General features: G+C 41.6%; 1 protein-coding gene across 1 annotated transcript in view; it reads left to right on the top strand.

Moving 5' to 3' along the window:
* ST3GAL1 (ST3 beta-galactoside alpha-2,3-sialyltransferase 1) overlaps positions 1-14885 on the top strand; it is a 106073-nt gene extending 91188 nt beyond the window's left edge. Inside the window, exons 6-8 of the mRNA XM_063299698.1 lie at positions 471-516; positions 5084-5203; positions 7555-14885. Of these exons, the coding sequence (XP_063155768.1) occupies positions 471-516; positions 5084-5203; positions 7555-7728 (340 nt within the window). The 3' untranslated portion in view covers positions 7729-14885. The remainder of the gene's footprint in view (positions 1-470; positions 517-5083; positions 5204-7554) is intronic.
* The last annotated feature ends 414 nt before the right edge of the window (positions 14886-15299 follow it).

Raw genomic sequence — 15299 nt, 5'->3', positions numbered from 1 at the left:
ACTAAGGAAAGGGCTGGAAAGGATTAGCTTCCTTTTAAAGGAGGGATTAGCTTCCTTTTAGAGGAGGGTGTATGTGTGCATGTATTTATACGCAATAGCTTTAGCTAAGCCAGACTGCGAGGAACATTTCCACGAAAGGGAACATAAACTGAATTAGCTGGCTGGGAATTATAGGAGTTGCAGTTGAACGTGTTGAAGATAGAAGCTGGTCTCCTGAAGATAAATTGCATACTGACATGAACTACCAATCCATGCTCACCCTAAGATTTTGTTCCTTTTGTGTATATCTTTAAGGGGGTGGGGGAAGTAAACTCACTGTATTTTTCAAATTCACGTTCTTCCCTTTATTTGGATTCCTCTTTGTAAACAATAGTCTTATTAGAATACTAAATTTAGAATTAAGGGTGCTTGTTTATTCCAATCTAAGAAGTTGGGTCTTTGACTGACTGAGCTATTTTCTTTTTGAACAGCACGTATGTTCCTGTTCCTCGTAAAATCAAAGTCAACAAAGACAAGGTGAGTTATTGCTCCAGGCAGTCCAGGATTTTATTTATTCATCAGAAGCATCCAGGATTTGTGTCAGAGGGCCAGGATCTTCTTTCTCTATAAAGAAAAGGCACACTCAGATCACCATCCAAACCATGACTCAGAACATGATAGGCCGCCACTACATCCCCCTTCATTTCCTCTTTCGTGCATAAAGTTATATTCAGTGCTTCCATTTTTATTCAAACCACAGTTTGCTATTAAAATCCATTCTAACGATCCAAACAGTCAGGTGATTCCCTCCAAATCAACTTGTATTCTTGTATAGGATAACAATCTTAAAGCAGCTTCAGTCTGTCTGATCACAAGTTAGAGATGGGTAGCGTGAGCCCCTGAGACCTTATCTCACTCTTAATTCTTTGTTTGTTTGCTGTTGTGGCCCCTGGGGTTGTCTTTGACCATATTGACTGAAAACACATGGTGCACATTCCCACCACGTGATGTGGGAGATGCATGGGAGGATTAAGTGAGTTGGAACATGTTTAAGAGAAGGACAGCAAGCATGATCAGGGACCTAGAAACTGTGTCTTGTAAAAAGAGACTGAAGGAGTTGGTTATATAGGTAGACCTCAACTTATGACCATTCTTTTATCGACTGTTCAATGCTACAACAGCACTGGGAAAAGTGACTTACAACCAGTCTTCGCACTTATGACCATCTCAGCATCCCTACAGTCATGTGACCAAAATCTGGGAGCTTGGCAACCAGCATGTATTTACGAAGGTTGCCGTGTCCCGCGGTCACGTGATCGCCATTTGCGACCTTCCTAGCCAGCTTCCGATAAGCAAAATCAGTGGGGGAAGCCAGATTTGCTTAATGACCATGGTGATTTGCTTAATGACCACAGCAAAAAATGTCTTAAAATCAGGTATGATCACATGATGCCTCATTAATGACAGCTTTGCTTAGCAACCGAAGTTCCAGTCCCAATTGTGGCCATAAGTCGAGAACTACCTCTATTTAGACTCCAAAGAGAAGTTGGAGGGATGTGATAACCCTCTTCAAATATCTAAAAGAATGGAGGAGATTGAAAGACTTCTAGAGTGCAGGACAGAAGAATGGATTTAGGTTACAGGAAGGCATATTCTGATTGACTGTTGGCAACGAAAAATCCTAATCAGGCAAGCAGTTTGGCAATGGAACCAATTCCTCAGAGAGATGGTGGGTTCTCCTTCACTAGAAGAGCTCAAGTCTTGACCGCCATCCATTAGATGTGTTTTAATCTGAATTCCTGCATCAATCAGAGGTTGGGCTAAGTGGCCCTTCCAGTTCTTATGATTTGGTGCAAGTATAGCGGAAAGCATAACATAATGAAACAAACTAAAAAAAAAAAAGGAAAGGAAAATCCTTGTTCCTGTCCTTGTGCCACCTAGGCAGTTTGCGTTATCACCCAACCCTAGCAGAAAAGCTTGTATGTAGAGCTATTTCAGACAGATTTTCCTGTGTTGCGACATGCATGGTGTCTCTGTCTCTCTTCCTAAGTGGATAGAACAACCCTTATTTTTGCATCCAAAGAACCGGGGGGTTCTTAAACACACTCCCTTGTTCATGAGTAGCCTATAGGACACCTCTGATGGAAATTCAGAAGAGAAATTTCACCTCCCCAGCTGACTGGCTGAGGTCACAGAACTCGGCTCGGTTGAAATGGGTAGACAGCAAAAGCTGGAACTGTAACGTCAGACCACAAAAACGGTTGAGTTCCCACTATGTGCTAGGCTAAGGCAAACCGGAGTTTGGGTGTTAGAGTTCATCATATTGTAGAAACCCCACCATCGTCTTAGCATGTAATGTGACCAAGATGATCATGGTAAGCCATCGCACGAGTTATTTCCTTGGAGATGGCATTTTATGTGGACATAGGCAGTGTGTGCGGTTAATGTGTGAGCTCCACTGTTGTTCATACTGTTTGGAGCGTGTGATCTGAATGAACTAAAGAAAGCAGCAAGGTGTCGTTTTACCATGTCCATTTTTCTCTTCCCTAAATAGTTTCTAACCCCCAGAGCAAGGAAGGTTCCATCCATCTGTAAGATAGATTCTGAAAACTATGCTCTCTCCTAAGGGGAAGGATGAGGTTTGAACAGCATTCAGTTTCAGGGACCCTCTTCCCAAATAAACAGTGGCATCTGAACTTTTTAAACTAGAAATAAACCTTGAAGAAAATTACGGGACAGACTTTATCAAAACTTTCCCCATTAGAGGCAGGAATGGAGCAGCATTACAATTGCTAAGAAAGTGTTGTTGTGGCACCACCTACAGGCAACAGAGATAGCAGCACAGTTGCTCCTTAAAACCGAGTTGAAAAATGTTACGACTTTTGATCTCACAGGCTTCTTTTTGTAGAGATGGGAGACCCTATGTATACCACCCAGAACTCCCAGAACAGCAATAACAAAAACAGGATATAAATGCAATCAATCTTTTTTTTAACAAAAACAAGTTGGCATCTTGCACAGGGCTAACTTCTAGCATCCCCTTTCTCTCCAAGGCCCTAGGGACGCCTTCCTTCTGGGCATGCTCAGACAATTAGAAGTGAAGGCTGCTTCTAAGTCCTCACCCAAATGAAGCAAAAAGTCAAAGGGAGGATGTGGCAAGAAACAAGAATGATAGAACTGTCAAGTTGGACCAAAAAGATCATCGAGCCTAAACCTCTGCAGTGTGCAGGAAAGTCAATGGCACCGCCCACAAGAGGTGGTGGTCTTCTTAAGAACCTCCAAAGATTTAAAAACGTGTATCCTGGCAAATGAGTTTGAATGAGTGTGTGTTAATTCACTCCCATCCTGGCAGCCGTTCTGTTAATAGGCAGTCCACCCTACATCCGTCATTTTGCGAGGGCTTCCACCAGCTGCATTCCAAATTCCAAATGTGTACCTTGGCCCTGAAAAGGTAGCCCCCACCGTGTTGAATTCTGTTTGACAGCTGAGGCCTTCCAGGCTTCTGGCAAGCTGCTGCTTAGTCATTTTTAGCAGATTCTCCATTTTACATACAACACAAGCAGTTTCCTCTCCTGAATTATGATTCTACTGGCAGAATAAATGTTTGTTGATGATTGATTCAGTGTATATGGCTATCCGCTCACCAAGCAACTCTGGCTAGCTAAGATAGATAGACAGACAGACAGAGAGACTGATTGAACTTCTCGGCCGCCCAACTCATATACAACCACTCTGGGTGGTTTACAAATAATTATGGGTTAAAGACATCAGAATGTACAAAAGCCAGCAAAGACACCTATTGCACAGGGGATAATAATCCACCTATTGCATACTAATGGCTCAGACAACATCCTGTCCCAGTGCCAGAGAAGAACCAGGTCTTCAGGGCCTTTCTAAAGCCAGAAGGATGAGGCCATCTGAATCTCAGGGTGGAGGGATGCTGTTCTATAGAGAAGGTGCAGTGACAGAGAAGGCATACTTCCTGCACCCCATAAGGTGACAGTTTGATAGATAGGACCCTGAGCATAACAACCCTGGCCGAACTTGTGGGGTGAGCACAGATAATTGGAGATAGATGGTCCTGCAAATAAGCTGGCTGGCCTGTGTCATGAGGCCCACTGGCAACTAGTGCAACTCAAGCAGTAGTTTTTTTGTTTTAATTGTATGGTATAGCAGTTAGGTGTTCATGCTGCTTTTTCTTGCTGGGAAATCCTTGTGAGGTCCGGCAGCCAGATATGTAGACTAATTAGCCATGACAAGTCATGTTGCCCAGGGTGCACCACAAGGAGGCTAGTCTACATTGCACTGAGTTGGGCTGAGAGAGAGGGACTGGCCCAAGGTCACCCAGCCGGCTTTCATGCCTAGGGTGGGACTAGAACTCACAGACTCCTGGTTTCTAGCCCAGAACCTTAACCACTAGACCAAACTGGCTCTCAGCTGTAGTGGTGCTATATGGTAGCTTCTGAGTGGTCTTCAAGAGCAGGAATCTAAACTGATGCCATTTCTCTGTTTAGCTTGCAAATTTATAGTTTTCAAGAGCAACCCCACATTTCAGTAATCCAAACAATATTCCTACCTGATTATTCTGATAGACAGCTTGGATTTTGGCCTCTGGCAGCATCACCTGCCAAAACTGTCACTGGATTCTCTGTCCTTGCAAACTATTGGCTTCTTAGAAACTCTGCTGTGTTGTTACGTTAAAATCTTAGGTAAGAAAAGCTCCCTAAGGAAGACCTTCACTGATGGCCATAAATACAGCATTTTTTCACTTTTCATCCTCTTTTCCTTTTACAACATCCTGCGCAACCCTCTTCTAGCCCTTGATGATAGGCTATGTTAAAAATAAATACTGTTTTTCAAATCTGGGCTGTAGTTGCTTCAAAATGCATTGCATTTAATTTACTGCACTTGCAGACTTTTATTCAAGATCCTCAAAGTGAAAGTGGTTTCTCCAGTGTTCAACTGTTGTTTGTTGGGGATGTACAAAACTCACCAATTTGGGAGAAGAACGCATTTTGTACATTCCTAGAATCTGCTGATTTTTTTTCATGCTGAAGTATCTCTGAAATTAAACTAACGAAGTGTGTTCTTTCATTCCATGCAGATCATGGTTTATCACCCCACTTTTATGAAATATGTTTATAACAACTGGCTGCAACATCATGGGAGGTACCCCTCAACAGGTTTCCTGTCAATTATATTCGCCCTTCACCTCTGTGATGAGGTATGTGCCATACTAAGGCTACGTTCAGAAAAAGTGGAAGATCATGGCTTGCTGTTCAATGAATGAGTCTGCATGGGCAAATTTTATGTTTGTGCATGTCACCTCCTTTTAATCTAATGCCAATTTCCTATGATATCCAGCAATCAGAAGCATTCTCGGATCATAGCTTGCGAGTTGCGGCTAATATTAAGGATGCAGCTGAGGTGCTGGACATCTTAAGTATGTAGATACTTAAGCATTCTATAAATTCATATCCTCTAAATAGCCTTTAGGGAGCTGGTTGGAGATGGTTGGAAATCCTGGGAACCCTAATTCCAAAACATCTGCAGAACCACTAGATTGAGGGAGGCTAATGTAGACAAATTAGACCTATTCTGAGAAGCAAAATTGTGAAAGGGGTCCATATGTTGAGCTTGCTGAAAAGAGGTAAAGGAACTCCAAAATTCCCTACATCACCTTGATGCCATTAAATAATGATTATTTATTAATTTGTCATATTTTTTATCACCGCCCATCTCCCCCACAAGGAGGGACCCTGGCGGTTCACAATAAAAACAATTTAAAATTCAATAAAAATCATAAATAATACCAATAATCAATAAATATATAAAATATAGTCAAATCCAAGTAATGGCAGATCTAATTCAGCCCATAAGCCAGTAAGGCTGGTCCCGGACATGACTCGGGAACCAACCAGCCCCAAGAATGGCTATTCTTCTCCCCACTCCAAGCATGGTAGCAAAACCAGGTCTTCAATTTTTTTCTGAAGTCCAGGAGAGAAGGGGCTAACCTCACTTCTGGGGGAAGAATTTTCCAAAGGGTGGGAGAAGGCCCACTTCCTGGACCATGCCAGATGGAATTCTCTTACAGACGGGGTCCGTAGCATGCCCTCTCTGCATGACTGGGTGGGACGGGTTGATGTAATGGGGATGAGACGGTTCCTCAGGTAACCTGGACCCATTATTAGATTAGATCAAGAGGAGCAATCTTTTTTTTCAGTTGAATCCTGCATTCCTTCATGAGTGATCTATTTGGGGCCATATTACATGCCCAGTGGTGAAGGCATCTGAAGCAAGTAATGGGTGGAGCCCTCCTTCCATCCCCTCCCTTGTATTGGTCAGTTTCTTCACCAGAGAAGATACTGTTGCTTGCAAACAATTTTGAAATAAGGCTGGGCTGCATGAAATTGGGCTGAGGACTTCATGTGTCCACAGGATCATCCATTGCCTACCTTGGGCTGGATGATTGTCACCAATCATTAGGAGTAGGGTGGACTAGAAGTGCTATAAAAACAAGCAAATGAGTATGTGACCTACATAACCCTTTTAAATGAATAATTGTGTTGGCTCTGTGAGGACAAAGCAAGCCAAGATCTGAAACCATGGTTTTATCCTAGCTTATTCTGGCAAGACACAGTATAAAGGAATTGTAATTCCCAGAGATGGGTCATTATCTGGAACTGCAGTTAGTTTGATAAGGGAAGCAAGGAGGTATCATAGTTTCTTTTACAACTAAAGAGGCTCCTGTTCTTACCAATTGTAGCTTAAACAAAGCACAGTTTCCAAGCTTGGCTGTGATTAATTTAAAATCTAAAGTGGAAAAATTCAATCTCACCCTGGGAAAGGAGGATGGGAGGAGTGTGCCACAAACTTGCATACCCATAGAACAGAATGAAGCTCATGCAACTGTTCCTTTTAGCTTGCAAATTTTTGAATCAGAGGAAAGCTGTAATGCAAACATGCTACAAAAATTCTTATAATTAATCCTGCCAAATGCAGTTGACTTTTGGTAGCTCTGTAAAATGTCTGATTTTGCTTCCAGCCTGGGACTACCAAAACACAAGAGATGGTCAAGTCATCTGCTAAGATACCACCATGCATGGTGACCTTCATTGACTTGATGACCCATCCATTGTTCAAGTTGACCTTGAAATACCCAGAAGATGTTTTTCATGTTTTTCCACATCCTGTTCCCACTACTGTAATCCTAATTAAGCTATTCCTTATTTTCTGGTAAATTCATCTCAGGCCATTGCTGAATTTCAGCCCTCAGCACCATCATCCTCTTTAGACAGTGCAGGATGGTGGAAATTGTACTGCAGCAACATCTTGAGTGTTGTAGGTGGCCAACCCTCTGCTAAATCATGCTTTCTTCTCCCAGGAAGTCTACATAATTTTGGAAAACAATATCTTCAGTTGCAAAGGGGTGGGTGGGTTAACATTGTCTTGTTGTTATGGTTACTTCATAGGATACCTGTGAGTGTTGACAGAAGTACTGGAAATAAGTAAAACGAAATCAACCTAAGAATCAGCCTTTCAGAGTTCTTTTTTCCAACTACTCTTTCTCCCTAGGTGGATCTGTATGGCTTTGGGGCAGATAGTAAAGGCAATTGGCACCACTATTGGGAGAATAATCCTTCTGCAGGAGCTTTCCGGCAGACCGGCGTCCATGATGGAGACTTTGAGTCAAACGTGACGCACACCCTCACCTCGGTGGCCAAAGTACGGTTCTTCAAGGGCAGATGACCCTGGTTGATGAACAAGCTGTGATCTCCGGCAAGAAGGGTGGCAGATTTTTAAAAAATAAATGGAGTCTTAGAGTGGGCAGTCGGTCATCTCTCAGCTGAGAAAGCTTTGGAGAACTGCAAACTGCAATTAGGAGGAAGTTTTGAAAGGCCCTTTGAATATGGCTCCAAAGTTTGATAGCCTAGGAAACACCCTGTGTGGAAAAGGAATTTCTGCTCAAGACTGTCCTATCATAACCAATGTTTTAATTCCTTTTCTCTCTTAAGAATGACTGAATCTTCAGCTCTACAAAAAGGGGATAAAGGGGCAGGGATTTCCAAACACCTTCTAGTTTCAAATTACCTCAGAAGAGCTTATTCCAGTCTCTGAAGGATCCTTGCAAGGCCAACCCATGCCAGTTCTTGTCCAGTATGATGAACAAGATCTTCCTCTCTTGTGAGCAAAATGATTGCCATGCCGTGTAGGTTCGTGTTTTGAATATTTAAATGAAATGTCCTGTTTCCAGGTAATATTACTATTACTGTTCAGTGTGGCTGTAAGCCAGGAGGGAAGTAGCAGGGCTAAATCGTTATAAAAGAAGAAAATGCAGGCAAGTTAATACTTTTATTTATTAACTTGAAAATGCTCTGCTACTGCTTGGTTCGCCATTCTCTTGCAAAGCAGAGAAATGAATTAAAGTTGCACACACACACACCCTACAAGATCTGGGCTCCACAAATTTAGAAAACCCCTAGATGGCATCAAAAGTTAGTTTTAAATTTCTGCTGCCATCTAGGGATAATTGGGAGCTTTGCAGCCCAGATCTGTTGGCTTAACACACACAGGTACACACAGAAACATGTGCCTTTCTACAACACCCATATTGTAAAGGGAGCATGCTTGTCTTTTCCACTCCCTCAGAGACTGCAACCTCAGAATTCCACTTATTCTATGAAAATAAGTGACATAACGTTTAAAAACTGCTCATCCTGTTTTGTAATGTGGGCCTATCTTTTTCTGGGCAGAAGAAGGAGAGGAAAAGAACCATTTTTACCTTATTTTCAACAACATTTGGGGGGGGGGAAATGGAAAGATTTTTACTTCTATTTTTTACAGTTGTAAACTTTTATATATATATATATATATATATATATATATATATATATATATATATATATATTTAAAGTATTGAGAGTTAAAAAAAAGGGTTCTCCCATCGGCGTGGGAACAGCAAGCATGGATCTGAGACAATTCAGTACACCGGCAGAGTCTGTTCCATTCCAATCCCAGGAGGTTCATTCCAAGAGAGAAATAGCTGAGAGAACATCCATTAAACTCAGTGGGAGGCTTACTTCACAGTTGTCATATATTGGATTTCAACCATCAATGAAAATCCAAATAACGAGAATTAATCTACAGTCTACAGAGGCAAAGGTTATAGAACATCTGGAGGAGGACTTGAATGCTCTAGAATGTGGAACTCAACACAGATAGATGAAAACAACAGTGACTGTTCAGACTACAAACCACAGGAACAAATTGTGGAGGCACTGAAGAGGTAGCAGCATCATGAAAAGAGAGATGGATGGATTACTATTACCTCATTTAACTAGGCATCCAACTGCCTTCCTCTGTTGCCTGTAGAACACAAAAAACTATGTTGGATCGGGATGCTTCTTTGCATGCCTTTTTCGTCATGCTTCAATCAGTCCTTCCTCACCAGGAGTCCTACAGAGGAGTTGGTGTGCAACACTGTTGGGTTCAGAATTTTAGGTGTTGTAGTCCAACGCTTCTGGAAGGAGTACCAAAGTGAGGTCGGCTGGTCGAGGACACGGAACCACTTCTTTTTTTAAAAAAAAGAAAAATAAAATTGCTGTTGTAACATAAGCTTCCCCTTCCTTGCAAGAGTTTCTTCATTGGTCACTAGTCTACTTTCTGGTTTGGAGGTCGTATGATTACGTTGTCTTCTTCAAAAGAAAAGTGGCCAATTTCAAATAAACCATAATTTTTAAAGTAGACTGGCCTGAGTACCATAAGTTAAAGTCTTCATATGTTTTGTAGCTCAGGTTTAATTCAAGATTTCTTTAAATCATGGTCAAGAACATTATAATCCTGGGACTATATAGCTTCTGGAATGGGCTGTCAACTTTTTGCTAGACACTGCGGCTCTTCTTTTAACGGGAAAAGGTGCTTCTCCTTATCTCCATGAAAACGTGTGCCTGTTGAATTCTGCAGATCAAACTTTGGTTAAGGGTGACAGCAGGCCAGGTGACTTTGTTTTGCTCAGTTGGCATCCTTAAACTATGATTGTATACCCCAAATCCTATCTTCAGGGGTTTGTTTGGGGTTTCTTTTATGCTGTATTTTAAACTACTGAACAGGAATAAAGTCTAACTGAGTCAACTTCCAGAAAGGAAATTGTAGCTCAGAAGGAGGGAGACAAATACAAACAACTCGACTAAATGTGCCAATAGCTTAAGTGTATGAGTGTTGAAGCATGTTTCCATTGTTTCCAGCTGTAGGATTTGAGTTGTACCAAAGTTCATAAATCTATTTTATTTATAATCTGAGTTGGCAGGAAAAGAGCAAAAGTGGTGGGTAACGGTGATGGGAGGCTGTAGGCAGAACAGAAGGATAGGGAATGGTTTAGAGCAAAAAAGTATTGATTGCAAAATGCTGTGTTCCCAAACTGTATGCATGTTTTAAGCAGTCTCAGAGAGCTAGAGAAGATCTTTAGACATGAGGATTCGAACCTTCAAAAAAGAAAAGCAAGACTTTTTAGCACGCTTGCCCTAGCCAACAGCAGAGACTGCACTATTAATTTAATCTAGATTAGCAGCCAAAGGGATTTATTTCTGCCAAGCAGAAATCCAACCAGGAAAGTTTTGCCTAGCATAAACATGCAGGGATAGAGAACAGCCTCCCCACTGGAGTTTATTTGTTGTAGAATGAGATTTGGGTCAGAAAAATCAAAAGACCCTATCAAAAACAGGGATGTCCTTCCCTTGCCAAAAGGTCCAGTTGCTTCAAAGCTTGGACTGTGCACATGCACAAGTGTAGTATCAAGTGGACTTTTGAAAAGTGATTTAAACTGCAAATCTGAATTGGGTCAAGAATTTGGACTGGAGCGTACTGCTTAAATAATTCACTTGTTGAGATGGGTGGCTATATAAATTGATTGATTGATTGATTGATTGATTGAATGAATGAATTCCCTGCCCATATTAGACTCTTTGGAGAACTGTGCCAGTTATCCTGGCTGAAAAATTATTAAATTTAGTGTATGGGATCTAGAGACAAAAGAGAGCTTCTGTTGGGGAGATGCTAGAACTGACAGCCCCACCAAATGGCTTGCCTCTCCTGGCACACTCACTTGGGTGGTGTTTGCAGTTCAAGGTATTTTGGGAAGTGTCTTGACATGTTCTGTGTCTCCAATCCTTGCCTGAAGCCACCAGAATGGCTGGTGAGGACAAAGCTATTGTGTGAAAAGAAATGGAGCTTTATTAATCTGGCTTTCAGGGTTAGTGTGTTGTCCGAACCCAGCTGTTATATTTTACTTTGTAAGCTTTTGAGTTGCAATTAAAATAACAACAGTGCTGAGATCAGGCCAGCTGCTGGAGAGAGGTGAACAGGAAACCGTTTGCAACTAGGGATTTTTTTTTAAAAAAATGTTCATTCCCCTTCCATGGTCCTGATAAAAGGGGTTTTACAACCACCACCACCCTGTGCACACACACACATGCAAACACACGCAACTGTAGCTGCTTTTTTGATTGAACAGTAGATAACTATCATAGGATGGCAGTCTGGTTTTTGTAAGGACTGCTGCAGGTGGCTGTTATTTAACTGAGTTTTAAAAAGGTTAAAAATAGCCAGTGTTCTGGCTTTTTCAACACAGTGTGAATGCAAAAGGCAATGAGGCAAGTATACTTGGGCCAAAGGAGGGGATCTGCTTCATACAATACTAGGCATCTCTAAAAAAAAAAGTGTCTCCAAAATGCAGAGCGAGGTTAACATCTATCATCCTCATCATCATAAGAAACCAGGAGGAGTCTGGTAGCACATTTTTTGACTAACCAAAAATTTTAAAAAGGCATAAGTTTTTGTGAGCTGCATCTCACCAAAGCCTTTTAATGATAGTCAGAAAAGTTACTACCAGATCCCTGATTTTTTGCCACCATGGACTAACACAGCTCTCATTGTAGAGTAAAGCAAAGGTGCCTTACTTCTGTCAACTGCACAACAAGCAGAAATTTCTAAGAGTGCAGAACAGCCTTGTTGGGTCCAAAGGCTATCTTAACTCAGCCTCTTCTTCCCATGGTTATCCAACCAGTTGCCCTGATGCGGTCCCCAGAGAAGGACATTCAGGCAGAAAAGCAACAATTCCTTGTTCACCTGCTTCCTAAAGCTATGTCTGATGCTCAGCTGTCCAGTCCTTCTGAATACACTATCCTAATTAACTGCCACTGAGCAATAAGATTTCTTCTCTGTGCCTCTGATGCTTTTCAAAGCCTGGTATTGGATCGGTACTCCATGTTATGCAAAGGGGAGGAAAAACCTTGCTGCGCTGCATGGTTTCATCTATTGGATCAATCCGTTGATTGTAATCTGATTTTACTGATGGTTTTATCAACCTCTGTTATATTTCCCCCAGTTAGCCTTTCTCCCCCTTCCCCTTAGATTAAAAATTCAACAGATGAAGTGTCTACAAGAGCTGGAAACTTGATGCCCTCCAGATATCTTGCCCTACAGGCAGGTCTTCAAAGCCTTGTGAAAGGCTAACCAGATCGGGGCCATCCGGATGAGGCATCAGGGGTTATGTCACATTGGCAGTGCCTGCTCTGAGCCTGCAAAAGTTTTTCCTTCTAAAGTTCAGCTCCTCCAGTGGCTAAAGTGCATGATAGCCTAGCTATAAAAAATGCAGAGGATTTCTTTTTCTTTTTTCCAGAGAAAAGCTGCTTCCACTCCAGAGGCTGGATTTTAAGTTGTTGTTTTAAACTTCGTTGAAATGGTGGAGAAGTTAGCAAAGCACCTTTGAATAGAGGGGTTGCTAATGGTTTTGATCCAGGTCTGCTCCCCTGCTTTTAGTTGCAATCTTAGATGTAAACCAGGTGAATCTTTTTCCTGGTTTGAAAATGTGGTGACCAAATGCATGGAAAGATGCATCATTATCGTCGTCATCCTCACTATTTGCTAACTTCCAGCCATTTACAACATAAATGTGTATTTTCCAGCTTAGAGATCCAGGAGCAGTATTTATATTTAAAAAATGGCCACTCAAAAAATGCATTGCTGTCTTAGAACTGCTTGAAGCTCCATCAGTCCAAGCCACAAAAGTCTGAGCTACCACTAGATGGCAGCAAAGCCACAGAAAGTTCTAACGCTCTGCTGCCATCAGTGGCCATTGGTGGTTTGGCAGCCCTGATCTAATACCGTATATATTTGCATATAAGCCCATCTGCGGATATACCGACCCACATTCTTCATGATATTTTTGTTAAAAATTCAAGGGCCTGCTTTCCACAGATGGGCTTATCTACAAATATATACGTACAGGATATTCAGGTACTTTAAAAAAATATTTCTCTCTATACTCATGGATAAGCCCATCCATGGATAAGTTGAACACAATATTTGGGGTGCATTTAGACACCTAAAATTCTTGGCTTATCCATGAATGTATTTGGTACCAAAGGGAAGCTAGCATGGCTTCACTCCCTGCTTACATTTCTTTCTTAATGAGCAAGTGGAAACAGCCAACATTTTTGTTCCTTAGGTCAGTGTTTCTGAACCTTGGCAACTTTAAGCTGGGTGGACTTCAACTCCCATGCTGGCTGAGGAATTCTGGAAGTTGAAGTCCACCCAGCTTAAAGTTGCCAAGGTTCAGAAACACTGCCGTAGAGAATACCTCTGGGATCCATGCAGGGCCCATAAAGATTGAAGAGAAGATGCTGGAAGTAGACATTTAACTTTGCAACTTGCCAGTTTCCTTTTTTTTTTTTTAAGTTAAAAATATAATTGAGACAGGAGACCTCCCAGTTGCCAATGGAGATTCCATTGGCAAACTGGCACCATACGGGCAGCAGATTCCCTATTCCTCCTAAAGTTAAGAGCTGGGTTCACACATCACACTAAGTCCTAATGAATTCACAATGGGTCTCGGTTGGTTATTTGTGTATGTTGTGGGGGAAGGTGGCTTAGCATTTATGCCTCTTTGGTTAAATTCTGGTCAATGTATTATGGAATTCCAGAAAACAATTTGATTCAGGAATCAGTTTAAACATACTGCGTGAATGTAGCCAATTGGTGCATATGTAACAAGCCATGTGTGAGAGATGATGGGGATATGTGGAAAGGAGTGGAAGAGAGATTAAGCAGCTAAAAGACCCAAGTCTTTTCAGGGTATCTTATAAATGGCAACCCAGCCCAGGTGGCAAGAAACTTTGGAAGAAACATTTCAAATCATTCAAAGAGGTTCGGTAGACAAGGGTGAGAAATTCTTCTTACACTTTCTAGGATTCTGATCTAACCCAGACTAGCATTAAAGATCCCTTTCTAACATCTGTGTAGTTCTAGGCCAGGTATGTGGGGCTCAACATCCTGGAAGCGGTAAGAGGAATTTCCAACTGATATATGGTGAGCTCTTTAAAGCAGATATCTACAAAGGTTAGAATCATGCAAGCCATCGTATTCCCTTTGACTGTTTATGGAAGCTAAAGTTGGACTTTGAAGAAGCAGGATAGAAAGAGTATTGACGCCTTTGGACGTTGGTGTTGAAGAAGACTCCTGAAAATACTGCGGACAGCCAAGAAAACAAACTGAGGGATAATAGAACAAATCAACCCAAAGTTCTCCCTGGAGGCACAAATGACCAGGATCAAATTATCCTACTTCAGACATGTGAAGACCCAGCTCTCTGGAGAAGGCTCTAATACTGGGAAGGGTGGAAGGAAAGAGAAGAAGAGGACAACCAGCAGTGAGGGAGATGGACTCAGTTACAAGGGCAATGGGGGCAGGTTGGAAAACCTGAAGGACCAGATTAGGGACAGATTGTCATGGAGAATATCTAAGGTCGCTTAGAGTCAACAGTGACTTGACAGCACATAATCTTTAAAGCAGAATCATTTGAAGCATTTGAAATTATTCTTTCCAGATTTCTCTTCACCTGGGCTAACCTAGTAGGTAAGCTGCCAACTGACTTCCCCTTGGTTTCTTGATGGTTAATTATTCTATTTCTTCCTTCTGTGCTTTTCCCAGACTTTCCATAATCTCTCCCACCATAGTGATGAAACCATCTTTTAGCACAATGAATGAACCAGGTTGCTGAAGGTTGCATCTTTGCTGTGCCTAGCATTCACTGATTTTTTAAAAAGCATAAAATAAAATAAACTGACAGTGTAAGGGTGAGGTTCATATGCCCGGCTTACGTTTCTTACCAATGCAAACTATCTAGTATTTATTTCTCTCTGCATTTTAAAGAAAGCCAAATTTTTGAGCACTTATTTTTCAGACCTATTGTTTTCTTCTTTAAAAAAAAATTCTCACACAATTTTTATGATTATACTTCCCAAATGAAGGTTCAATTATTTTTC

This window comes from Candoia aspera, chromosome 3 (assembly GCF_035149785.1).
Source record: "Candoia aspera isolate rCanAsp1 chromosome 3, rCanAsp1.hap2, whole genome shotgun sequence".
NCBI lineage: Eukaryota > Metazoa > Chordata > Lepidosauria > Squamata > Boidae > Candoia > Candoia aspera.
Note: the sequence above shows the minus strand (reverse complement) of the source record. Positions and strands in the feature narration are given on the sequence as shown.